Source organism: Lemur catta, chromosome 3 (genome assembly GCF_020740605.2).
Source record: "Lemur catta isolate mLemCat1 chromosome 3, mLemCat1.pri, whole genome shotgun sequence".
In the NCBI taxonomy this organism is placed as follows: Eukaryota; Metazoa; Chordata; class Mammalia; order Primates; family Lemuridae; genus Lemur; species Lemur catta.
Genome location: NC_059130.1, coordinates 114,923,606 through 114,949,373, shown reverse-complemented (window position 1 = coordinate 114,949,373; position 25,768 = coordinate 114,923,606). Strand labels below are relative to the sequence as shown.

The 25,768-nt window shown below is 58.3% G+C and overlaps 1 protein-coding gene across 12 annotated transcripts in view; it reads left to right on the top strand.

Annotated features, from left to right (window-relative positions):
• The window catches only part of ARHGEF10L (Rho guanine nucleotide exchange factor 10 like), a 138,484-nt gene that overhangs the window by 59,022 nt on the left and 53,694 nt on the right, over positions 1-25,768 (top strand). For 6 of the 12 annotated variants that reach the window (XM_045548582.1, XM_045548581.1, XM_045548579.1 and 3 more), the window contains 11 exons: positions 4,519-4,635; positions 7,545-7,653; positions 11,032-11,138; positions 13,190-13,267; positions 14,257-14,436; positions 15,547-15,663; positions 17,150-17,242; positions 18,509-18,682; positions 22,562-22,707; positions 24,495-24,509; positions 24,763-24,944. In XM_045548582.1, coding sequence (XP_045404538.1) covers positions 4,519-4,635; positions 7,545-7,653; positions 11,032-11,138; positions 13,190-13,267; positions 14,257-14,436; positions 15,547-15,663; positions 17,150-17,242; positions 18,509-18,682; positions 22,562-22,707; positions 24,495-24,509; positions 24,763-24,944 — 1,318 coding nt within the window. Of the gene's footprint in view, positions 1-4,518; positions 4,636-7,520; positions 7,654-10,039; positions 10,232-11,031; positions 11,139-13,189; positions 13,268-14,256; positions 14,437-15,546; positions 15,664-17,149; positions 17,243-18,508; positions 18,683-22,561; positions 22,708-24,494; positions 24,510-24,762; positions 24,945-25,768 lie in introns of those variants that run through there. The other 6 variants (XM_045548583.1, XM_045548584.1, XM_045548586.1 and 3 more) reach the window with 6 other exon arrangements.

The following is a 25,768-nucleotide window of genomic DNA, read 5'->3' as shown; positions in this document are numbered from 1 at the left end:
TGGCTGTGGAGAGCCCTGGCACAGGTGCTGCCCCCATGGCTACGGCAGAGGCTTCGCGGGCTCAGATCAGGCCTCAGAACCCTCTCAACACCATGCTCCAGGCAGCCCGACCAATCGAGGAGAGCTGGCACTTGGGTCGAATCACTCGATCCCCCTGTCCTACTGGGTGATCCTCAGACCAGTCCTCAGCCCACACGGTCCTCTCTGCCCAGCGGAAGGGGAGAGCAGGGGCTGCCGTGGCTGAGCCAGAGCGGCCTGGAAGCTTCTTTCCACGGCTTCTCGTGTGCCGTCACGCACTTGGTTTTTCTGGTGTTTCTGCCTGGAGCAGGGATCCTTCTGCCTGTTCCATGGAGGGAGCCCCTGAAGCTGAGAGGGGGACAGACCATCTGTTTCCTCCTTTCCTGGGTGCCCTCACCCCTCCCACGTTGTTCTGTAGAAGCCACTGGAAGGCAGTCTGTCCATGCCAAGATGTGGGATTTCGTGGGAGCAGCTTCTCGCAGGCCCTGCCTGAGCAGAGGGGACGGGTCCCTCTCGGGCTCCTTTTAGAAAGACGCAGACAGGCAGCAGAGCTCCACCTGTGTCCTACCACCTGGCAGGGGCCCAGGTCGGGCTGGGATTATGGGGCCAGCTTATGCCTCACCTGCAGGCTTCCAAGACTCTGCTGGCACCTCCTGCCCTTTTCTGAGTTTGGGGGTCCTCTCTGGGAGAGGCATGCTGGCCAGAGCAGCACCCACACCTGAGAGTCCGTCCCTCAGACCACGATGGGCTCCGCAGATTCTGAGCAGGCTGGGGCTGAGGAGGTCTCGCCGGGCCCCGTCTTCCCAGGGAGGGGCCTCCACGGCTGCACTGTACAAACCGGCCTTCGTGTCTTGCCAGCCTAAAAGTGAACCATTCATGACACTTACTGTGTGCCCAATCCATATGTTCGCCTGTGGGTTGGGATACACGGGAACAGGAGGACCTGACCCAGGCTCGGTGAACCTTTATGGTCTCGGAGGAGATACCGAATGTGAAACGATTTGTCAAAAATGAAGACAAAAATTCCTCCATGTAAACACGAGCTTGACTCCAGCCTGGCCACATGCCTGACGTGGGTGGGGGCTGACGCGATCAGTCCAAGGAGGCCTCGCAGAGGCCCAGGAGCCGGCTCAGGAGCCGGGCTCAGTAGCCAGAGGAGATGGGAAAGGTGTTCCAGGTTGGCGGAACGGCCCAGGCAAAAGCCCAGGAATGGCCTCCTTCTGCTCCGTGTAGCTCAGAAGCAGGAGCGCGCACCGCTTTAGGGAAGAGGAGGTTATGCTTTTGGTTTTGAATCCCCCAAGACCCCTGGGTGGCGTCTCCATGTGGGCAGGACCCGTGCGTCTCAGTCCTGCTCTGGACGGTGTGACCAGATGGGACTCTTGAGTCCTGGTCCAGCCTCTGAGTCTCAGCCTCTGGCATCCTTCCTCCTTCCTCTCCCATGTCCATGGTCACTGTCCCAGGCCTCTGGCTTCTTGCCGGGGACTGGGAGGGAACTGTAGGCATCTCTCAGAGGGAAGGGGCGATGGAGACGCTGAATTCGGGCTCTCCAGTGGCAGTCCTCAGACTCGCATGGGGGTCAGAGTCGTGTGGGTACCTGGTTCAAATCGCAGCTGCCGGGGCCTCCCTTCCAGGCACTCTGGTTCGTAGTTTGTGTAGAGCCTGGAAATTGGCCTTTTGAGCAGCTCTCCAGCCCCAGGGAGTGCAAGGTGCCCACAAAGCACTCCAAAAAATTCTGGGCTGCAGTTCACCATGGCCTGGCCCTGGGGACTTCCCAGTGAGCTCTTTTCCCTCACATGCTCAGGCTGGAGGCTTTGGACCCTTTCTCAGCAGACAAACTATGTGGCATAGTTCTTGGAATTGTCCTAACCACGAGGACTCTTTCTCTGGCCATGACCAAGGCCCACCTGCTCCCTGACCAGCAGGCTCCAGGCAACAGGAGCTTGTGGAGGGGATTTTCCTGTGGTGCCCACTTCTGCCCAGGGGTGCATGCTGAGCCCTGCCTGTGGTGCGTCACCCTCCTTAGCTCCCAGGGTGCACCTGCTCGCACACCTGGCATCGCAGCAGCTGCATGTTTCAGGGCCGCCCCTGCCTGGCTGTGTGCTGTGTGTGCTGTGGGGCACGGGGCCGCAGGGGGCTGCGGAAGTGTTTTGTCCTGTCCTTGGAGTCTGACTGTGGGCCTGGCACCCTGCCCAGCTGCAAGAGTCTGGGGAGGCCAGTCCTAGGCAAGCGGACTCTTGCCAAAGAAAGTGACCGGGATCTGCCGAGGGACCTCTTTAGAAGCACCTGACCCAAACGTAAGCAGCCACCGCATCCTGTTACGTTAACAGGTTATCCTGCTGGTTGCTACCCATGGTCAGTGGGAGGTTTTTTCCAGTTGTGGGATGGGCTGCACTGAACTCTTTCACTCTGTGACTGTGACCTCTTTGTAATCGAGGTCTCTGTGATGCAGCTGGGCAGGGAACTGTGCAGAACTCGTGGGTTCATTACAGAAATGCCAGCTGTGGCTTCAGCCTTGTCCACACCCCTGCTCTGATCTGCCAACTCAGCAAGTGACCTCTGGTCCCAACATTTTCTAGTTCTTCTGGCTCTGAGAGAGGAGAGGGGCACCAAGAGGCCCAGGGCCTATGGTTTTTCATTGTGTTAAGCTTTTTTATAGATGAATAGGACTTGGTATGAGCCCCAAACTCTCCAGTTCTTTGGGAGTCTGGGTAACATTCAGAAGGTTCCCTGTTCTGTGTACTTCTCTTCATAAGGATACTGAACATTTGCCTGGCATGGGACAGTTTACAAAGCATTTCATTTAATTTTCCTCATACCCTAGAGTGGCCAGTATTATTGTCATTAAGATTCTCATTTTGTTGATCAGAAAACCTATATGAAGCTCAGAGAGGTTAAGTGATGTGGTTAGGGTCACACAGCCAGTAAGTTAGTTGGTAGAGTCAGAACTCAACATCATACATGGATGAAAATAGCTCATCTACCCATCCATTCATCTGCCCACCCACCCATCCACCCATCCATCCATCCAACTATCCATCTATTCAACAAATATGGAGTACTTACAATTTTAAAAATACAGTAATAATGGCTTCCATCTTTTGAGTACTTACTAAGCTCTGGGCTTTACACGTAGTGTCCATTTAATTTTCTTAACAACCCTATGAAGTAGCTCTTACTATGGCCACTTCCTTTACCAGTGAGGAGGCTGCAGTTCAGAGCGGTAAGGAGACCTTTCCAGCTGGGAAGCGGGAGCCGTGATTGGAATGTAGGCCTACCTGCCTCCGAAGCTCAGACTCCTAATCCTTCTACCTGTCTACTTCGCTGGAAGTAGCCCCTGCCTTGGTCTTCTGTGTACTTTACCAAGCATCACTGTTGCTCATACAGTTCATGCATTTGACTGTCTTGTTCTTCTGTCCATCTGTCCATCCTCCAAGATGGTCTGTAAGCCAGTCATCTGTGTATCCCTCCATCCAGTTGCTCATCGATGGATGGATCGATTGATCCTTCCATCTGTCCCTTCCTCTCCTTACTCATCCCTCTCTTCATCCATCCACCCATTCCTCCAGTTGTGTGCTGGAGTCAGCTTGTGCCAGCTCACACAAACTCAAGAACCAATTGTGTGCATCTCTCCTACAAATCCACATTCAATGATGTCACCTTGGTAGCTTGAAATTGGCCATGGCGGGAGTATTCACGCTGTGGAAATGCTACAGAGCAGGGCTCTTTTTCCTGGAGAACTGGTTGTTAAAGTTACCAGCACAGCACTGCCTTTATCCATTCACCTACCCATCCATCCTTTTATTCCTTCATGTGACTGTCTCTTCATCCATCCATCTGTTCATTTGCTCAGCTATACCATCACCCAACCAAATGTAATCGTGTGTTCGCCCATTTATTTGTCCATCTATCTGTTCATCCATCCATCCATCCGTGAGCCTATCTACCCATCCACCTGTCTGTTGTCCGTCCATCTGCCCAAGCATCCCTCTACCTATTCATCCATCTTTCTATGCATTTGTCCACTTACCCATTCATTCCCTTGTCCCCCACCCCCCACTGCACCCGTCCATCCACCTGCCATCCATCCATCCATCTCACAGACTTACTGAGAACCTCCATGTTATAAGCCCCATGCAGGGCTACAAGTATGAGGAGAAGACACAGTCTGTATCTTCAGAACATTCTTCCCCTTCCCTGAGAGAGGAGGGCCTGGGCTTGTGACCCTCCCACCTCCCCTCCCCAGCATCTGGATTCCCGGCTGCAGAGACCCAGCCCCCAGCCGCCTGGCATGTTGGGGTTGGACATGGCTGGAACGGATTCCAGGCAGGACCTGGCCGGACTGCTGCTTGGGACCTGGGCTGTCAGATCCCACCTGCCCCAAGTCACCGTCCACCACTTCACCTGAGTCTCCTTTCTCCTGTTGTCTGTGTTTTGTCTCCTCCCTGTCCCGCCTGCTCCTCTCACCTGCTCTCCTTCTGCCTGGCCGCTTGGGGGCTCCAGCTTTCTCCAGACCTGACTAGGCTAAAGGAGAGATACGCCAGGACTAAGAGAGACATCTTGGCTTTGAGAGTTGGGGGGAGAGACATGCAGGAGCTGAAGCACAAGTACGATTGGAAGGTATTGTCTGTCCCCCCCACGTCCTGCATGGGCCGCTTCCAGCCGAGCTACCTCCATGGGGCTTTCCTGCCGTCGTGGGGCCTCAGGGTGGGCTTGAGCCTCCAGTGCCTGCCTCTGAGCCCCAGGGCTGCCCCCGACACCTGGCACCTGGCACCTGGCTGCACTTACGTCTGTGCTGGAACTGGTCGAGGCCTTAAGCCACATGTTCCCTTCCGGATTCTTGCCTGTGTCTTTCTCTCCACCCGCAAGTGAAAGACGCCTGGTGGTCCGTAAGCATTCCCGGGTGGGTTTTCAAACTCTAGGGCCCTCAGAATCACCCGGGTGCTTCATCAAAATGCAGATTCCTGAGCACCACCCTCAGGGGTGCTGATTCTGTAGGTCTGGGGCAGGGCCCAGGAATCTGTGCATTTAATAACCATTGTGGGTGGGATTGGGCTGCACTTTGAAAAATGTGAGTGTTGGTGACATTGGCCGTTCCTACCCCTCCAGGCTGTTCTGAGAGATCCGGGATGAGGAAGTGTGTAGGAGAAAGTGCGGCACCCTCTTCTCAGATTGGACTCAGACTTTTGGATAATGATGATACTGAAATAGTAGCTTCCATTAATTGACCACTTCCTGTGAGTCCTGGCCGAAAGCTTGGGCTTTGGAGGCCTGTGGGCCTGGGTTCGAACCCCAATCTTACCACATCCTTGCTGTGTGATCCTGGGCAGGCCCTTTGGCCTCTCTGAGCCTCGGTTTCCTTGCCCGTGGAAGGGGGCATTAATAGCACCAGCCCCCAGGGTGGGTGTGGGGCTCTGATAGGCAGGTCTGTCAGGTGCTCGGTGCTGTGCTTGGCCTGGGGCTCTGTGGACGGTGCCCTTTGTTACCTTTGTGCCTGACCGTCTTGTCCCCGTGGCATGCTGGGGCAGCTGTGTCTCTGCCATCATTTAGCCTGAGGCGAGTCAAGTACCTGGCCGGTGGTCACACGGGGGTTCCAATTCGGGTCTGCCACATGCCAGAGCCTGGGTGTTCTCCATCCTGCAGCTTGTCAGAACCTGGGGCCTCCCAGGAGGAGGTAGAGGAGGAGGAGGAGGGGGAGGAGGGGGAGGAGGGGGAGGGGGAGGAGGGGGAGGAGGGACACTAGAGCCTGTGAGGCCCTTTCACAGACACCTCCCGCCAGGCCCGTGACCCAGGGTGGGGCAGGGTTAACTCTGAGGAAGCCGAGGCTCCGAGAGGAGCAGGGAACAAGCGAAGGGCAGAGTCTAAGACCAGGGGCCTCCCCCGGGCATGGTCCCACGCTGTGTGGACGGGTGGATGTGGCAGGTTGACTCAGGGACCCTTCAGGGGTGTTTGCCTTTTGCCCAGGAAGATGCCAAGAGAAGGGCCTCAGATGATTCCCCTAAACACCACTTTGGGGGGTTCACAGGATGGCCTGTTGATACTTTACGGCAGGACAGGAGCTGGGCTTTGGATCAGAGGCTTCCGGTCTCTGGGGCAGTGACCCCAGGGAAGGATGAGCGTCCGTGGGCAGTTTCTGGGGTCGGCATCTGTCCTTCCCACTAGATTCCCAAAGATGTCCATGATCACTGCCCCAGGAAGGCCTTGTATTGTGGCTCTAGAATTGTACCCTGTAGATGTAGAGAGGGGCTGGGGACTTCCTTCCCTTTTCCTGCTGCTGGTGGCTTCCAGAAAGTAGGCCTTGTTCCTGAAAAGCCACCACCTCTGCCTGTCCGCACACGGTGCCCCACCTGCCTTCCTTGCCCAGACCTCCAGAAGTGCTTGGGCCCTTAAGTGGGGAACCACGGGGTTGTCAGAGGAGACAGTGAGAACGGGGGACCAGGCCCCCCCCAGATTAGTGCTCCCACCTTCCGCAGGGAGTTTTTGGAAGGAGAAGGTTTTTCTAGAACTATGCTGTCCATGATGATAGTCATGTGGCTGTTAAACTGAAATTCTTTATAATTAAATATAATTAGGAATTAGAGTCCTAAGTCGTACCCGCAGATTTCAGGTGCTCAGTAGTCACACGTGGCCAGTGGCTCCCATATTGGACAGTGCAGATGGAAAACGTTTCCGTCATTGCAGAACCTTCTATTGGCTGGTGCCGCTGCAGCTGTGTGTTGGAAAAGACACCAGGGCTGGGGTGGGGCTGGCGCCGGGGGGCCAGCAGCTCTCTTCTCAGGCCTGGGCTCCCCCAGCACCCAGGTGTCTGCTTCCCTGTCCTGGGCGTGTGTCCTCCTCGGGCTCCACGGACCGCTTAGCTTGCTGCAGCAGCGTGCACGGATCCCGGCCCCGCCACGGGAAGCTGCATCTTGCTTTCTGGCAACTTCAGCCTTTCCCCCTTTTTCCCGGGCAGCGGCTCAGTAAGAAACCTGGCTGTTTGGGGGGCGGGGCAAGGGTTGGGGTTCCTCACTTGGGTTCGGCATATGGGATAAGAGTGTGTTTGCACCTCTTCTTAGTTGCTCCTAAAATCACATCCAGCGTTTGTACGGCACGTGTTGCTTTCCCAGACCTGGGCTGTTTAGTGCTCACGGCCCCGGGCACGGGTGGATATTGCTGTTACCTTGGTTTTACCTGAGGAAACTGAGGCTCAGTGAGGTTAAGTGACTTGTCCAGTGTCGTGCCACTAGGGAGTGGCAGAGCTGGGACTTGAATTGAGGCCCAGGACTCCAGGCCTCCAGCCTCCCCTAAAATTGGCTAGGGCCTCCCCTTGCCCATAAAGAGGGTTCCCACAGGGAGACCCCCAGGGCATGAATGTACCGTCTCACCCCTACCGTTGTCCTTGGCCTCTGCTCACTGACCTGGGAGGGAAGTGGCTGGGTGGTTTTGTCCTCTGTAGTCCGGGCCGAGGCCGGGGAGGTGGGGGGCCCTTGGGGGTAGGTGTCCCAGGCCCTCGCTTGGCTTCCCTGATGCATCTCTCTACCTTTGCTCAGATGACCCAGCTCATGAAGGCCGCCAAGAGCGGGACCAAGGATGGGCTGGAGAAGACGAGGATGGCCGTCATGCGCAAGGTCACCTTTCTGCACAGGAAGGATGTCCTCGGTGAGGCACTGCTTGGGCCAGTGGGGTCTGGCACCCAGCTCTAGGCTGGGGGGTGGGAGAGGGTGAGTTTTTGCCCCATCCCCCTGAGGTCATGCTGGGTGGGGGTGCCACGTGGGTGTCTGGCCTCCTCTGGCAGTAAGGGTTGGGGGCAGAGTCCCAAATGTCCTTGTCCCAGCTTGCTTCCCGCTCCCTGGAGACATGTCCTGCCTCTTCTGGGAGAGGTGGGCCTCTCCCCCAGCCTCCCTGCCCTGCCTTTGTCATGGCTGTCTGGGCCTCCTGCCCCTGAGGTCTGGCTCACTGGGCCTCATCCTTGCACGTCCCTGTTCACTGCCTCCCATATCCATCCACCCATCTCTCCAACCAGCCAATGTTTATTGAACACCTACTAAGTGCCCCACCTTGTGCTGCATGCGGGGACGCCAAGACGAATTTATCAGCCTTTCCTCCAGGGGCTGGCTCCTGGCACAGTGGGGGACACCACACATAAATGGGAAATGACAGGACAGATTGATAGGTGGTATGGTGGGGACCCTGGGGGAGCATCTAGGAAGTGAGGTGGACTCAGGTCAGGGAAGGAGGAGGAGGCCCAGGTCACCAGGCAGAGGAAGCCAGCATGTGCAAAGGCCCAGAGGTGGGAAAGTATGAGACGTTCGGGAGATGGTGTTCACGCCAGTTAGCCTTGATGGCGTATTTATCGTGTGCCGGGCACTCTCCTAAGAGCCTGCAGTTCCTCACTTAATCCTTGTCAGCACCAAATGAGGTACAGAGGACTCTCACGTTCCATGCTGCGGGAGAGGGAACAGGCACAGAGGGCTTTTGTCACTTGCCTGAGGACACACAGGGATGGAGGAGGCCTTATCTGGCTGTAGTGAGGGCAGGATGAGAGATCAGGGCCCGGTCAGCATCTGCCCTTGATCTTAAGGACACTGGAAGGTCATTAGAGGGTTTTAGGCAGAGGTGTCCCATGGTCAGATTTGATCAATTGATTGATCATTCATGCAACAAGTTTTTTTTTTTTTTTTTTGAGACAGAGTCTTGCTGTGTTGCCCGGGCTAGAGTGAGTGCCGTGGCGTCAGCCTAGCTCACAGCAACCTCAAACTCCTGGGCTTAAGCGATCCTACTGCCTCAGCCTCCTGAGTAGCTGGGACCACAGACAGGCATGCGCCACCATGCCCGGCTAATTTTTTCTATATATATATTTTAGTTGGCCAGATAATTTCTTTCTATTTTTTAGTAGAGACGGGGTCTCACTCTTGCTCAGGCTGGTCTCGAACTCCTGACCTCGAGTGATCCACCCGCCTTGGCCTCCCAGAGTGCTAGGATTACAGGCGTGAGCCACTGCGCCCGGCCCATGCAACAAGTTTTATTAAGCATCAACTATATGCCAGGAACTGTCCTAAGGCCTTGGGACAGCTTTGAACACATGTCCTGCCCCCCTGTTCCCCTGAAGCTCCCCTCAGGTGCCCACCCCTCACTCCTGGTCCCCACCAGGGCTCTGGTCTCCTCCCCCAGAGAATGCCCAGACAGGGCCCATGGTGTGTTCCCAGGCTTGGGGGCACAGGGTCAAGGAGACCCAGCCCCTGCCTCACGCAACTCACGTCTTTCGGGGTGACAGACAAGGAGACAAGAAATGCCAGTACAGTGGGCTAACAGTCAGTGGGCGGAATTCTGGGGTTGCCAGTTCTCCTTGGAGGCCTTGTTTGGGGGGAGCCTGCCGCCCACCCTCAGCATACAGCCTGGTGCAGTGGAAGGAATGTGGGCTTCAAGCCAGGGAGAACTGTGAGAGCCTGCACCCTCTTGGAAAGTTCTGTAGTTTAACCTCTCTGTGCCTCAGTTTCCTCATCTGTACAGTGGGGCTAATAATGGCATCTGTCTCTGGGGCCGTGGTGAGGATGACAGGTCGTGTGTGGAGAGAGCCCTGTGTGGCAGGCGTTATTCTGGGTGGGTGGTTGGTCACTCAGTGGAGGCCTTGGTGCCATGATGGCCTCACAGTGACCTGGTCACGTCCTGGCTCTGTGCCTCCTGGCTGTCACCTTGCACTTCTTCCCCTCCCGAGTGGCAGGTTCCTCATCTGTAAAATGGGTTGAACCCCACCACTCTGCGTTTGGTGTGGCATGTACGTGCCTGGCATAGGCTGGGTACTCAGTAAATGTCCATGTTCCCCCCACTTCTGGAGGACCACTGGCCCCCGACGAGGGAGGGGACAGGCCGGGTGGCCATTCTAAACTTATTGGGATGGCTCTAAGAAAGGACAGGGTGGCCAGGCTGGCTGTCTGGGAGCCCTCCCCAGGTCACCCTCCCCAGCCCTAGGCTGGCCTGCACTGTCCCCACCCCGCCCATGAGCCAGCTCCCTCCTAAAGTGACCCTCCCCCAGGGGTGTTATTAATAGACAGGCAGGGCTCGAGTCACAGGCCAAGAATGTTACCCAGCGGCGTGTGGGGGAAGAGGAAGCCGCGGGGCCGGCGGCTGTGCTGGGTGCGTAGCGATGCCCGGGGCGTCATGTGGGCCAGGCAGGAGGGCCACCCCCACGCTGTTGTCCGCTGTCCCTCCTCCTCCTCCTCCTCTGTCTCCTGCTCAGGTAAGGGCCTGCCTGGGTGTCCCTGCTCCCTCTGCCCCCTGGGGTTGCTGCCACTTCTCCTTCTTCCCCAGCCTCCCCACTGCGTCCACTTCCTGCTGCCCACAGCTGCCACCGGGTGTCAGAGGCACTGAGCCGCTGGGGTCACAGGTCCCTGCGCCTGTGCCTCCCTGTGTGGGGGCTGGACCCCTCCCAGGACCCTCGTGCCTTCCCTGCTGTCCTGGAGGCCTGGGGCTCCTTCTGTCCCCATCCTCCATCGGAGACCCACTTGACCTGTGTCCGGGGTTCCCTGTCAGACTCCAGCGGAACTTTTTCCCTTTTAGGTCTTTGCATTATTTTTTTAGAAAAGAAAGTGTAAAGCCAAGCTGTCCCATTCTTCTCGGGGTTTGTTTTGTTCCCCCTTTCAGGCGTCCAGAAGAAAACTATTTTTAGTGCCTAGCAGTGGGGACATAGTGGCTGGCCTCCGCCAGGCTGAGCGGGTGGCCTGAGCAGGGACGGAGGCTTCTGGCAGTTGACTCTGAGAGTCCAGGCCCTGTAGGATGCGGCTTTGTGCCCCTCCGTTTGCTCCCTGGCTCACCCACCTGCTCCCACTCATGTGTGTGCGTTACAGGTGGGCTGTTCCAGGCCCTGGGTGTAGCAGGGGACACCTGAGAGTGCACCAGTGAGTCGCTGTAACCCCGTCTGGCCCTGGGAGCTGCTTGTGCCCTTGGACTCAGGTCCAGGGCTGGTCTGAGGGTTTCTCAGCTCCTGGGGCCTGAGTGGGCTGTGCTGTCACCGTGTCATCAGCCTGTCTGACTTTCCAGGTGACTCTGAGGAGGAGGACATGGGGCTCCTGGAGGTCAGTGTCTCGGACATCAAGCCCCCAGCCCCGGAGCTGGGCCCCATGCCAGACGGCCTGAGCCCTCAGCAGGTCTGTGGGGGCTGAAGTGGGCGGGGGGCGGGTCCCAGCCTGCTCCCTGGGGCCACGCTGGTCTGGGTCTTGAAGGGGAAGTGACCATCTGGGTGGGGCCTCCTGGGCTCTCTTTGCAGCTGGCTGCAAGGGCGTTCCAGATTGGACACGGCCTCCACGCTGTGGTTTGGGGGGCAGGGGGATCCCAGCGTCTGGATTGCTCGCCTCTCCCCATGGCAACCAGAGCGGGTGCTGATCACTGCTTCTAACTAAGGCGCTGTGTGAAGGAAGGGATCGCAGGGAGCCCCCGCCCTGGTCCACCTGTCCCCAGCCTGGGTCACCTGTCCCCACCCTGGGCCTCAGAGCTACCACTGGCTTCTGCCAGAGCCGGGGCTCTCAGCGATGTCTTCCTCCTCCCAGAGCTTTGCGCTGAGGTCGGGGTGGCCCAGGCGTGCTTCCTCCGCCCACCCCCCCCAGTCTGCGTTTTGCCAACCACCAATAGCGGGTGAGATCCCTGGTTCCTCTGGCTATAAGGGTGTGTCTGGGTAGCAGGATTTGACCATTTTTTGGTTGGCAGAAAATCCTGATGTTTGGCCTCTTTTGGAAATCAGGAGGATAGAGCCACACTGGCCCAGGTCCCTGCCGGCAGCAGCTGGCCGGAGCCGAGGAGGAGCAGCTTCCTCTTGGGCACGCGCTCTCCGGTTCACGGCATTCTTTCCGCCCGCTTCCCTCTTATGCGCCACCTGCCCTCCCTGAACAGCATTTGAGTTGGTGACGCCCCAGCGCAGCGGGGCTCTGTCAGGGAGCCTGGGGGGACCCCTGCCTCCAGCTCACAGTTTAGGCCTCCCCTCCTGCTGCTGCCTGGCGTTTCCTGGATCAGGCAATGTCAATTACTCTGGGCCAGCAGTCAGCCCTCAATCGAGGCTGATTTTTACCCCGAAGAGACAGTTGGCAAAGTCTGGAGACGTTTTTGGTGGTTGCTGCTGGCATCTGGTGGACAGAGGCCAGGGCAGCTGGTAAAGATCCCAGGAGGCACAGGACAGCCTCAGGCCCAAACGTCCAAGTGCCGAGGGTTAGAACTCTGCTCCTGGTGCCGCCTGGACACCTGGGGATTGTCAACAGTGCATCCAGCTGTGGGACAGCTTGCAGGACGGTGGCCTTGCCCATCTGCCAGGGCCGTGTGGGCCATGGGCAGGGCAGTGGGGAGAGATGAGAAGGGTGCGCCAGAGGCGGGGAGGTGCCAGGCAAGCAGGGCGGGGGAGGGGCCCTAGGGGTGTGTGATTGACTCTCAGAACCCCCGTGGGGGTAGAGTAAGGCTTAGTCACCCTCCCAACCCTGGATCAAGGCAGACAGGCTGCTCCCTCGGACACCCCACATGTGACTCCTTTTGTGAGTGACATCCCAACTTTGCTGCACAATGGAGTCACCTGGGAAGATTTAAAAATCCCTGATATTCAGGGGGCACCCCATGCCAACTCAGAGTGGAGAGGGAGCCGTAGAATTCCCACGTGATACCAGGGTGCAACAGAGTTTGGGGCCACCGCTCTGCTGTATCCAGGTGAGGGAGGCTTGAGTCACGCCGTGCTTGACTGGGTGCTGGTCAGGCTGCAGCTGGGGATGACGGTCCCTGCTGTGTCCGTACTTCTGGGTGCTGATTCGGGGAGGAGGGGAGAGGTCAGGATGGTGAGAGGGAAAGGAGAAGGAACTGGGGCTGTTTAGCCAGAAGCAGGGACCGCTGGTGGGCAGGGAGGGCACCCTCAGGATTGTCCTGTGGAAGAAAGATTGCTCACGGATTCTGTGCACAGCAAGTGGTGGGCGCTGAGGTTTCAGTTCAGTCTAAGAAAGAGTTTTCTGTTAGAGTTGTCCAAAGTGGGAGGCCGTTCCTCATCACCATGCAGGAGAGGCAGTGACCCCCCATCCCCAGATGTGCGTGTGCCGAGGGGCTTGCCCCTCCTTCCTCCTTCCTCCGTCCCACGGCCTGGGGAGCACGGGCACTTCTCTCAGGTGGGCGGGGGCTCTGGCAGGGAGGGCAGCCCCCGCCAGGCCCTGATGGTGCTTTCTGGCCTGCACAGGTGGTCCGGAGGCACATCCTGGGCTCCATCGTACAGAGCGAAGGCAGCTACGTGGAGTCTCTGAAGCGGATACTCCAGGTGTGACTTCAGGGGGTCCTCGGGGGTCTCTGGGGAGAGGGCAGGTAGGACCCCAGAGGGACACTTTACAGGGAGTGTTTGGGGACTGTGGGCAGTTTTAAGGGAAAGGGGCCAAAAGCTAGCACTGTTTCATGGGGACGGTAGGACCTCCAGATGGGGACACCGAGAACCCCTGAGGCCCTTGTGTTCACGGGAGTGACTGTTTTCTGAAATGACATTGGGATTCTTTGAAATGACTCCTGGAGAGTCGAGGGCATACGGCCGCGATTGTGCTGGAAGGGACTGGGTCTTCCTTGCCACTCTGTGCACCCCTGGGGCCAGGCTGTGTCCCATCAATCCTGGGGCTCTTAGAGGTGAGTGAGAGGCAGGGTCCCCCCTTTCTCCCATCAGGATGCCCAGGGACTGCTGAGCAGATGCTCGTGTGCCGTGACCAGGTGTGCCAACCTGGGCTGTAGTTTGAATCCCTGAAACGGTGACTCCTCTGGGATGCCGTGGGCTGTGGGAGTGAGGCCGTCAGGAGAGGGAGTAGTCGGGGCAGCAGGGTGCTGGCACCCATGTCTTCCCTTCCCGAGTTTGGATCCACAGAGAGGGAGCCCGGGCGTCAGGCAGGTAGCGATGAAAACGTCACCTGTTTCTGACAAAGCTGATTGGAGAGGGTGATGCTAGGTCTCGGAGCAAGGGAGCCTACGGTGTCCTTACCACTGTCAGACAGGCTCAGTGACGGGCAGAGCCACACAGGGCCAGCCTCCGAGGAGCCCCTTGCAGGCTTTCACCCCAACTCAACACGGAGGTCACGGGGGGTTGGTTGTGGGTGGCCAAAGGGAGGCCAGGAGCACTACAGTCTCGGAGATCCTTCCAGAAGGATGCACGAGGAGAGAGGGATAAGTGCCCCCCACAGGAGGCCACCGTGGTCAGCCGAGTGCTGCGTGAAGGCGGGGGCGGAGGGGAGGCTGTGGCCTGACCTTCGGCCTCACCTGCGCCCTCGGCAGGATTATCGCAACCCCCTGATGGAGATGGAGCCCAAGGTGCTGAGCGCCCGCAAGTGCCAGGTGGTGTTCTTCCGCGTGAAGGAGATCCTGCACTGCCACTCCATGTTCCAGATCGCCCTGTCCTCCCGTGTGGCCGAGTGGGACTCCACCGAGAAGATCGGGGACCTCTTTGTGGCCTCAGTAGGTGTCCCCGAACTCTTCCCCAGCCCACCAAGGTAAAACCACAGCCAGCCTGACCCCAGGGGTCATGTAGTACAGCCTCCTGCCTCTGCCGGGTCCCCTTGTCCAAGCCAGTGGGGCCAGAGGTGGCCAGGACTCTGTGTCTTCCGGGCCTAAGCTGGGGTGGGTGTAGCACCTTGAAGTGTCCTTGGAGATGTCTGCCTGGCTTTGGTACCGCAGAAGCCAGGTCGCTGTTCTGGCTCTGCCCAGGTGGCAGCCCCTCCTGGAGACTGGGTGGCCTCCTAGCCACTGTGGCCCGCCACCCGGCAGGTTACAGGCTCCCTCACTCTTTGAAATGCTGGCGCGCACCACAGCCCTGGCCCTAAGAGGATGCCCCGTGGTGTCGGGGAAGGAGCACTGGACCATGATCCAGGAGACCTGGTTCTGGGCCCTGCTTAGTTCTGTAACCTTGGGCAGGTCCAGCACCCTCTCTGGGCTGGGGTTCTGCATCTGTGGAATGAGGGGGTGTACTGAATTCTTGGATTTTCAAACTGGAGTCTGTGGGCCCCAGAGATTCATGAGGCAAGAGAGGGTCCATTTGGTGGAACTCCACTTTTGATCTGTTTTAGGTAGTTGGGGTCTGCTAAAAGAAAACTTATTTTTTGAAAACCACAGCACTTGGTAGATTCGCTACATAGATCTGACATCCTGGGTCACTGTGTCAGGGGGCTCAGGTGAGAGGGTTGGCTGACTCCAGGCACACCATCCCTTGGCAGCTCAACCCGGGGCACATGGCCCAGCAAGAGGCCAGGGGCGCTGGCCCTCGCCTCCCTGCACCCATGGGCTTGGGCTGCTGCTCTAAGGAAGGAGACCTGGGAGGCAAAGGCCCCTGGGCTCTCGTGGCACTGCCTGGTCCTGCCTGTCCCTCGGGCCAGCCTCTCCACCTCTCTGAGCCTGGTTTCCTCGCCTGCGTGGGGTGATGGGTGCACTCACCTCAAGGGATTGTTGAGGTCGTCTGGGCTGCGCCGTCAGCTCAGCTTGTGGCCCCAAGTGAGGGTGGGGTGCCGGCCGCCCCACCACTCCCCTGCATCGAGGTGGCCCTCCCCGGCTCACGGCTGCACCTTGTTTCAGTTCTCCAAGTCCATGGTGCTAGACGTGTACAGCGACTACGTGAACAACTTCACCAATGCCATGTCCATCATCAAGAAGGCCTGTCTCACCAAGCCCGCCTTCCTCGAGTTCCTCAAGGTGGGCCTCGAGGGTGGCCCAGGGCCCCTTCACCAGGGCGTTGGCTGGGGGTGGCGGGTAGGAAGGTTACTCAGGAGGGAGCAGCACTTTGGCCCCAGCTTTGGGTGTCACCTCATGGCTTTGGCCTGGACACCTCCCCTCTTTCCCTTGGGGCAGCCCCGTCCCATGGAAGAAAATCGTTCTCTCCTGCCCGCTGGGAGGAGGCTTATAAAGAGTCAAGGTGTCTGTAGGCGGCTTGGGGTCCTAGAGCCATGACAGGGAGGAAGGGAGATCTGTGTTATCTTCGACCCTGTCCTGCGAGGCCTGGGTGTGCAGACGGGTTTGCGGGGTGAGCCCGGCGGTCTCGGGCCTGCCTCTAGAGGGCTGCGGCTCCGGGTGTAGCTGAGCTGGTTCGTCTTCCTCATTTGTAAAAGGATGAGGAAGATTCGTCAAAGGGGTATCTTGGGCATCCCATGAGAGAATAGAGATTAAAGGGCTTGGAAAAACTTCAGAGTCTTCGTGTAGCTGTAGCCAGGCTCCCCCGATTTCCTTGGGGTGGGCACAGTGGGGTGGGCTAGACAGAGCCTCTGGCCAGAGGGAGCCTGGGGCCTGCCGTCTGGCAGAGGGTGCAGCTGGGCCGGGTGCCAGGAGACGCACAGATGCACAAACAGCACATGCTGGGGCCTCAGCAGGGGAGCCCACTGTCCCCGTCTAAGAGGACACTGGGTCAGGAGGGGCTTTCTCAAGGGGGTGCCATCTGACATGGCCCTGGCAGGGGATGGTGGGATTGTGACAGCTGGGGACGGAGGAGAAGGTATTCCAGGTACAAGGACAGTGGGGCAAAGGTCAGAGGCAGGAGGTCGGGGAGGGCAGGTCTGGCTGCACTCTGGGAGCAGTGCTGCCTGCTGGGGAGTCCAGGAGGGAAGATCTGAGTGTGCACACGGAGAGGCAGCCGGGCGGTTTGGGTGGTCCTGGGCCTCCAGACCGGGGGCTAGGATGTAATATTTCAGGCCTTGGGGAGGCATTGAAGAGATTTGAGTTTGGGCAGACAGAAGTGGAGGCTGATGGAGAGGCTGTAGGGTTGTAGGGGACGAGGGCCAGGACTAAGATGACAGGTGTGTGAGTGGGGGGCTGAACAGATGCAGGAGACAGGACAGATGTGTCCCGCCCTTCACCCTAGGCCCGCCTGTGTTTAATTTAAGTGGAAGGAATGGTTGCCTTGGCTACTTCTAGAAGTCTGACCTCTTGAATAAGTTGTTGGATTTTCCAGTCGTGCATTTAGGTCAGAGCCCTTAAAATGACTGTGTTAGTCTCCTGAGGGTGAGGGGCTGTGCAGAGGGCACTGCTGGTGGGAGGGGTCCCTGGCTGTGAAATCAGGGACCTCCCTTGGCTCTTCTCTCCAGGCCCCCGAGGCTGAGCAGGGACCCGGGGCCTGGGGAGAGGAGCCCAGGACGGGGATCATGTCTGGACCCCGGGGCGCTGAGTGATGGGACCTTGTCTCCAACAGCGGCGGCAGGTGTGCAGCCCGGACCGCGTCACCCTCTACGGGCTGATGGTGAAGCCCATCCAGAGGTTCCCACAGTTCATCCTCCTGCTTCAGGTACCACCCGAGATTCCCGCAACTGCCACCCACCGGGTGCAGCCTGGGCTGGTGGGGGCTCCTGGCGTGGGAAGAAGGAGGCCCAGGCTCTTGTCCAGGACCTGCAACCACCCCACCTGCTTGGGGCTCTGGCCTCATCTTTCCTCCACTCTCAGAGTGAAACCGATCACAATCAGCAGCTTGTTTTGCACCCACCCCCTTGAGAAATGCTGAGTGGCTGGTGGGGCATGAGCCCGGGATTTGGGAAGGGATTGAAGGCGTGTGGAATCCCAGGGCTCCTGGCACGGAGGAGATGCTCAGTGAACCAACGTGCCTTGGACGGCTCAGGCTTCAGCTTGAGGATGGCTCAGCATGCCCGAGGGCACGCTAGTCCCACACAGGGACCCGAGAGCTCAGACACTGCCCTGATTGCCAAGGGTCCTGAGGGGGTGTCTCCCACCAGGGAGCTGAGAGGGTGGATGCCAGGCTGAGGGGTCCAGTGGCATTCTCCTGTCTGTCCTCAGAGGTGCCAGGCTGTGGGAGTGGGCTCTGATGTAAGGACACCGCTTGTCGTTCATCACTGCATGATCGAGCTTTTATTTATTTAGTACCTCCTTAACCATTTTTAAGTGTGCAGTTCAGTGGCATTAAGCACATTCACACTGTTGTGCAACCATCACCACCACCCATCCTAGAACGTTTTTATCTTCCCAAACTGACACTCTACCCGGTTAGCAACTCACCACCCCTCCCACCGCTCTGCTTTCTGTGTCTGTGACTCTGAGAACTCTCGGCACCTCACGTAAGTAGCATCATACAATGTCTGTCTTTTTGTGACTGGCTTATTTCACTTAGCATAATATCGTCAAGGTTCATCCGTGTTGTAACTTGAGTCAGAATTTCCTTCCTTTTTTTTAAGGCTGATTAATACTCGTGTGGACACACTGCGTTTTGCTTACCCATTCATGCGTCGGGGGATGTGTTGCCTCCACATTGTGGCTGTTGTGAATGATGCTGCCATGAACATGGGTGGACAAATATCTCTTTGAGACCCTGCTTTCTGTTCTTTTGGGTATATTTCCAGAGAGATCTACACATTTGTTTTTCTTTCCCATTCATCGGCTGTTTCTTGAGGTCTCATTCTGTGTCTGGCACCGTCTGTCCTGGCTGCCAGCTGGGCCCTTCCCAGACCTGCAGTGCGTAGGAGACTTGCAGGCTGAGGCTTTGCCCCAGGCCAGGAGGGTGGCCGTGGGGTGGGCTTCTCAGTCTCTGCTCTCTGGCCTGCAGGACATGCTGAAGAACACCCCCCGGGGCCACCCCGACAGGCTGTCGCTGCAGCTGGCCCTCACAGAGCTGGAGACGCTGGCCGAGAAGCTGAATGAGCAGAAGCGGCTGGCTGACCAGGTGGCCGAGATCCAGCAGCTGACCAAGAGCGTCAGTGACCGGAGCAGCCTCAACAAGGTGAGCTCAGAGCCTCCCACCTGCGCGCCCGCACCTGCTCTGCGACCTTCCTCACCTGTGCTCATGCCGCCCGCCCCGCAGCCACCCACCAGGTGGCGCTGTTCTCCGAGGCGGGGAGCCCTTGCTTTTCCAAGCCCGCGGACCCGACCTTGAGGATTGGGTTCGGGACTGGACTCCCATGCTGATTACTGTTCATGTTATTTTAGGATAAATGCTGATTTTGCTCATCAGTGTAATTTCCAGTGAAGACACCAGAAATGATGGCTTAGCGTTGAGGTTATACAAGTGGCCTCTGAGCAGCATCTGGGTTTAAGTCCAGATTTTGCCACGGTGCTTGCTGCCTGGCCTCAGGGGAATCACCCAACCTCTCTGAACCCCACTTGTTCCCTCTGAAATGAGGAGCATTCGTAGCAGCTGGTCCCCAGGGCTGCTGCAGGAGAATGAGGGAGCCGGCAAAGCAGCATCCTGAGGGTCCTCAAGGGAAGAAGAAAGATGAAAAATCCATGCCGCATTTTGGGGTTGCAGCTTAGGAACATTCTAGGGAAAAAATCTTGAAAGACTTACAAATGAGTCCATAGAGAATCCAGTGCTGAAGCACAAGGTCGCTCACCGAGTCACCTGTTGGTCACTGGAGTCCCTCTGTTTCCCTGGCAGCACACAACGTGAGACGCCTGTAGCTGCACCTGGATCTCTGGGAGGTCCAGCCCCCCTTCCCCCTGCTCACCCATGGGAGGGTGGAGGTGGGCCGGGATGGGTCAGGGTGGCCACCCTGCCCTGGGCATATTGCAGGACTGCCTTTTGGAGAAGGGACACTGTGTGGAGTCATAGGGAGAGGTTCAAAGCTTCTGGGGAAGAAACTGGGAGCCCTTTGGCCCTGTGGGGTCCCAAATGCAGAGTGAAGGCCAGTGGCTGGCAGCTCCCGGGGGGACTATTTCAGTGACATGGGGAGGATCTTTCCCATGGTCCAGGAAGGACTGCGGGAGAGATGGCAGCCCTTTCCACGTGGCCTGCACTTCGCGGTAGAGCGTGCTCTCTGGCCTGCCGCCGTCTTTGACCTTCCTGACAGCCCTGGGAAGTGGGGCTGGGGCGCGACCCCGCAGGCTGAGGCGCTGAGCTTCAGGTGTCCCACACGCTACGGCTCTTCTGCCTCAGGCCAAACTCAGGCTGCAGGTATGTTTTGGGGCCCACGCAGTATTTTTAAGAACATAGAAGTGAGATGTCCCATAAAATTCAGACTTGTGGGTCTTTTGGAAGGGTTGGAAGAGCCAGTACGCTGGCCCTCCGTCCTGGGTGGCACTGGTCACCTGAGTAGTGGCTGTCCACTCCCCTCATCCTTACCCATCTCTTTCCACTGATGCTACCTGCTGACCCCGAAGGCATCTGGGTTTGCTTCACCTGCTCCAGGTGGATAGGGCTGGGAAAGACAAGGCAGGCAGGAGACGGAGCCCTCTCCTGGGGGATGTCCCCGTCCAGGACCGCTCAGGGGGGGCATTAGTGAGGGGCGAGGTCGTTCCCCTACCCCCTGCCTCCAGGCAGGACTAACTCAGCCGTCCCCCACAAGCTTCCTAGTTTGGAATGTGACTGGAGAAAAAGGCTTCAGCCCAACCATGGCCACCTGTGCTGGCCTTTGCACTCAGGAAGTTTCTCCTTCTGTCCCCGCCCTCAGTTCCCCTGGCTGTGACCAGGAGGCTTTCTCTCTCTCTCTCTTGCTGTGGCTCATACTCTGTGCAGCCGCAGTGGGAAGGACCATGGGCAGAAGGAAATAAATCCTGTAGCGTTTGTCCTGGGAAGGGCTGTTCTGTTCTCCTCCGCTCTGTCCCGTGGAGGCCGAGGCAGCAGACTGTGGTGGGCACTGGCTGGAGGTCAGGGGGGCCTGTTTGATGTCACGAAGGGGATCAGAGGCTCTGAGCCTCAGTTTCTCTGTCTGTCGAGTGGGGCTGAGTTGGATATGTGTGGGATGTTGAGAAGAGTGTGGTGGGCTGCACCCCACGCTTCCCCCTCTGGGGCCCTCCTTGGGCAGTCCCGGCCAGTTCCAAAACCTGTTCAGTGATGTCCCTGTCACCATCACCCAGGGAGAAGCGGAAACGAAACTGAGTGTAGCCCAAAACGGAACCATGCCAGCTATTTCAAAATGGCCTACTCAGGAGCCTCCAGGGGGATGTTTGTGCAATATCCGGGTTTTCTTTTCTTTTGTTTTTTTAATTCGGCTCAAGGGGCAGGGAATGATTGCCCGAGCCCAGGGGACTTTCCTCTTCCACGTTGTGGGTCATGTCACACTTGGCAGCCTTCCGTGGGGGCCCTGCTGTCTTCAGAGTCTGAGTAGTGTTTTCATGAGCTGGTGCTCAGCTCGTTTGTGGAAACAGTGGGGGGATCCCAGCCTTAGTGGCATGGGGGACCCCTGGAGAACTCTGAGTCCTCCTGTGTGTCAGTACCAGTGGGGCCTCCCCTGGCTCCTGTCACACTGTGTGCTGGCTGCACGGTGCAGGGGACAGTGGAGTGGCTCAGCTCTATCCTGTACCCTCTGTCATTTCATCAGGGCTTGGGTCTTGGAAGTCACGTTAGCCCTGGAATCTCAGTTTCCTCATCTGGGAAATGGGGATCACCGAGGGGACTGCGGAGCCGACTCAGTGAGATGTGGAATAGTGGGTGCCACCCGGGGCTCCCAGCGCACGGCAGGCATTTGGTCCCACTCGGACTTCTGGTTGTGTGTGGACTCGAGAGATGTGCTTCTTTGGAGAGCAGCAGCATTCTCTGCAGGGGAGGCTTTGGCGTGATCTGTCTCTTTCCCAGCCAGGATGGGGAAGGAAGGGAGAAAGAGTGGTTGTCATCAGAGTCACAGGTTTGGGGAATGAATTTTGCTGAGTATCCCTCCCCTGAAAAAAATCCCTGTTAGGAAAAAGGATGTTTTCCCATTGGGTCCCTGGATGGGTTGGTGGTCCCTGTGCTAGCAGAAGGGTCTTGGTGTCCACCCTGAGCTCAGCACGTGCCTGCTTGATGCCTTGGGCTTAAGTCTTGGTCTTCTCAGAGGGTGCACTGTGGACTGGCAGATCCGTTCCAACCCTGGCATGAGGCTGTTCAAGAGGCGAGACGGGCCAAAGCTTTCGGCAGGTCAGGGTCTAGCGCCGGGACTGACTGCCAGGCCAGGCGTCCCCTGCATAAGGACGTGCCTCTCCACGGCAGAGACCGTCACAGACAGTGGCTGTCTGTGGAGTGCCCATTGTGTGCCACATGCAGGGCTGGCCTCAAGGGCCCATGACCTGTGTGGTCACACACAGCCTGTGCCCAGAAGGGCCCCAGGCTTGGTTTAGTGTCCTACTGTGGCTGTCTTGAAATTTGTTAATAACTTCTGAATGAGGGTCTTCATTTTCATTTTTCACTGGGCTCTGAAAATCGTGAAGTCAGACCCAGTCTTCCGTTCGTTACCTTATGTGATTTCATCAGGAGACGTCATTGCACCCACTTGATAGCTGAGGAAACTGAGGCTTGGGCAGGTGAAGTGACCTGCCTGAGGGCTTCACCACTGAGGATTGGGGCCGGGCTGGAGCTGGTCTCTGTGACTCCAGAGCTGTGTCCTTGTCCGTGGTGGTCGTGCAGGATCACCGCAGGGAGTGGCTGGCTCACCTGAGAAAGGGGTGCTGGCTGCTGGGCCCCGTGGGTGCAAGGGTGAGTGGTCAGGCTCCCCAGAGTGGAGAACACAATGAATGTTTGTCTGGTCCGCTTCCCCAGTGCGTCTCGTCACCCAGGGACCGAGGAGGGGCCCCGCTTCCTCCTCTGCTTCTCCCAGCCTGGGTCTCCCTGTGCACCGTTGGAGAATCTGGGTCTTTGGCAAGGTAACGCCACCTGGGCTGCAATGCTGACCTCCCCTGTCCCCTTCCCCAGCTGTTGACCTCGGGCCAGCGGCAGCTGCTCCTGTGTGAGACGTTGACGGAGACCGTGTATGGTGACCGCGGGCAGCTGATCAAGTCCAAGGAGCGCAGGGTCTTCCTGCTCAATGACATGCTAGTCTGTGCCAACATCAACTTCAAGTAAGTGGGCCTGAGCTGGGGATGGGTTGGGGGAGACCCTGGGGACCCCATCCTGTCCTACTCTGGTCTCTTCGGCCGGCCGCTCTGTGGGGAGGCCCACGTGGGTTCGATGTAGGCCTCCGATGTTCCGCTTTCTCTGCCATCCCTCTCGACCTGCTCTGCCACTGGTCCCAGCACTGGGAAGTGCCTGGAGAGGCCATGGGCAGCCCCAGGCTTGGGCAGACAGACGTCCATTGTGCAGAGTTGTCTGCTCTGAAACATGGCAGTTGGTAACTGAATAATCTTTTTTGACCACGTTGGTATTCAGGAGATTCTTCCTTGTGTCCAGCCCAAATCCCTGCTGCTGTAACTCAGATCGGTTTTCCTCTGGCCAGATTACAGCATTCTTTCAACACGAGTCTGTGCCTTTCCCCATAGCCCAGAGCGTCTTCTGCCCACAGGAGCCTGGTTCCTGGTTCTAGGCCAGAGGTCGTGGAAATGCCCAGAGCCCAGCTGCCAGGCTGTGCCTGAGAGAGCCGGAGCCCCGGAGTGGGGCGAGGCTGTGACACTTCAGGCCTGGGCCTGTGAACTGGTGGCGTGTTGGTTGCATCAGGCTTCTGGGCATCCGTGTTTGCCTGACACAGGGAGTCCACACTGAGGTTGAGACGTTTGGCTTCTCTTAAACTTTAGGAGATCCGACATTCTGGGTCCACGCTGCCCAAGGCCACAGGCCTGGAGCTGGGGCTCGTGCCCTGCCATCCGTCAGCCTCCCCGCCTGGCCCAGCTCACCCACTCGCACCCCCTGCGTGGCTCTGTAGGCGTCAGGGATTGGGACCCTCAACCAAGTGCTCCCTGAGAACTCCAGCTGTGTCCTTTCTAGCTGGGCTCTTAGGAGAATCTCTGCTCCCAGTATTTGACAACACTTTACAAAGCGTCACAGAAGCACCATGTGGCAATGATAGCTGAGATCCAGAAGGGCAAACAGTCCCAGCCTGGCTCCCCCACCTCCCAGCTGAGCATGCGGGGGAGGGGAGGTAGAGATAGCACCTACAGAGGCTGATTCCGACTCTGCACCCAGAGTCAGCATGTGCACGTCTGTGCACACCTGTGGAGTGGATTTGGGGGTTTCTGTGGCTGTGGATCACGTGTCCTGGACGGGGAGCAAGCCGGGACCTGTGCACTCACTCGCCACCTGCCTGGTTCTCTGTGAGTCCACCAGGCGCCTACTGAGCCCTGACTTTGTCCAGTTCGTGGCCCTGAACAAGACCCAGCCCCTGCTCTGGGAGCTCGTGCCCTGGTGGGGGACTCGAACAAGGAAGGCTGTGTCACAGACGGGTGTGGGCAGTGCTCCTGGCCGACCCATTCATTCATTCATTCATTCACTCACTTGCTCATTCAAGCACTATAATTCTTGAGCCCCGCTTATATCCTGGACACCGTGTAGGGCCAGCAATATGACGGACACCTGTCTGCCCTCATGTTGCTCAGGGTCTAGCATGGGGGGCTAGTAGCCCAGTTTGGGGGAACAGTTTGGGTGATTTGGGCTGGGCATCCGTGTCCTTGTCTGGGATTATGTACGGCTTCCTGGCAGGGCTATTGTGAGAGGCAGGATGGAAGGCCCAGCCCGGGAGGCCCTCCGTGTGGTCCCCTCTGTCCATACTTGGCTTCTGATGCCGTGACCCCCCGGGAGGCCGCCCTCCTTCCACTCTGACACCCAGCCCATGGCCAGTCCCCAGCTGGTCTCAGCCCCCATAAAAATCTATCAGTCACAGTAACAACCTTCCTTTCCTTCTTGTCTTCTTCCTCAGGCCTGCCAACCACAGGTAGGTTTAGAGGGTTCAGGGGGCTCAGGGGCTCTGGGGGCATGTGATTCTGGATCTGGGGCTGGGGCCTGGGCACCCTGACGCTTCTGCCCCGGCGAGGGCCCCTGCTCTGCCTGGCTTGGTTTGGCTGAGGTCTGGTGCTTGGGCTGCGTGCAGCCTGGCTGGACTGGTGTGCCAAGGAGCGGTGCTGTGGCCTGGCCCTGGCGCGGGGCTGCCGCGGGCTCTCAGCGCTGCGTCCTCTCTGTCCCGGCAGGGGCCAGCTGGAGATCAGCAGCCTGGTGCCCCTGGGGCCCAAGTACGTGGTGAAGTGGAACACGGCGCTGCCGCAGGTGCAAGTGGTGGAGGTGGGCCAGGACGGCGGCGCCTACGACAAGGACAACGTGCTCATCCAGCACGCTGGCGCGAAGAAGGCCTCTGCTTCGGGGCAGGCCCAGAGTAAGTACGCGCCCCCCTGCTGCCCTCACCCCGCCCGTCATAGCCGGGCTGACTCAGCTTGGGGACCCGCACGCAGGCTGGTGGGTGACTTGGCTGGGAGGCTCTTGCTGGTTTTGCAGCCCCCACACTGGGCCAAAACGCACAGCCATGGCTTCCCCTGAGGGTGCACAGGTGTGCTTCTTGCCACCTTGTGTTGGCTGCCCTGGCCTGCTGCAGCGGTGTCCTGGCTGCTGTCCCTCCCCTACGTGTGGCCCCTTCCTGTCCACCTCCACCCACCCAGGGCGGCTTTTCAAAATGCAGGTTAGTACGGACCAGATCAGAGCATGTCACCCCCGACCCTGGGGGCTCTCATTGCTCGTCCTGGGGGCACCCCGCCTGCCCCCACCTCCGCTCACTCTGCCCCTTCTCTCCTTGCTTGGGCCATACTGGCCTCTGGGCTCCTGGATGGGCCACACTCCCTCCCGACACGGGCCCTGTCCCAGTTCCCTCCTGGATCACGCTCAGCTCAATGGCGCCTCCTCAGCCTTTGCAGACCCTTCGGCTGAGCTGCCTCCCTTCCTTCCTTTCACGCCTGCCAGTTGCATGTTTCCCTTTATTGGTGATCATTTGGTTGATCTCTCCCCCTTAGTGCGACTATAGCACTTGCCAGGCATTAATAAACGTTCCTAGAATCCATGAAGGCCACTAAATTGCAGGGCTGGCAGGAAGGAATGTGCCCAGAAGCACCTTCCATGACAGGAAAGGCACTCGGGTTTCACTTCCCCCTCTGTCCACTGCCTGACCCAGGGGGCACCTCACAGGCTGCCTACGGTTCTGGAAATTCT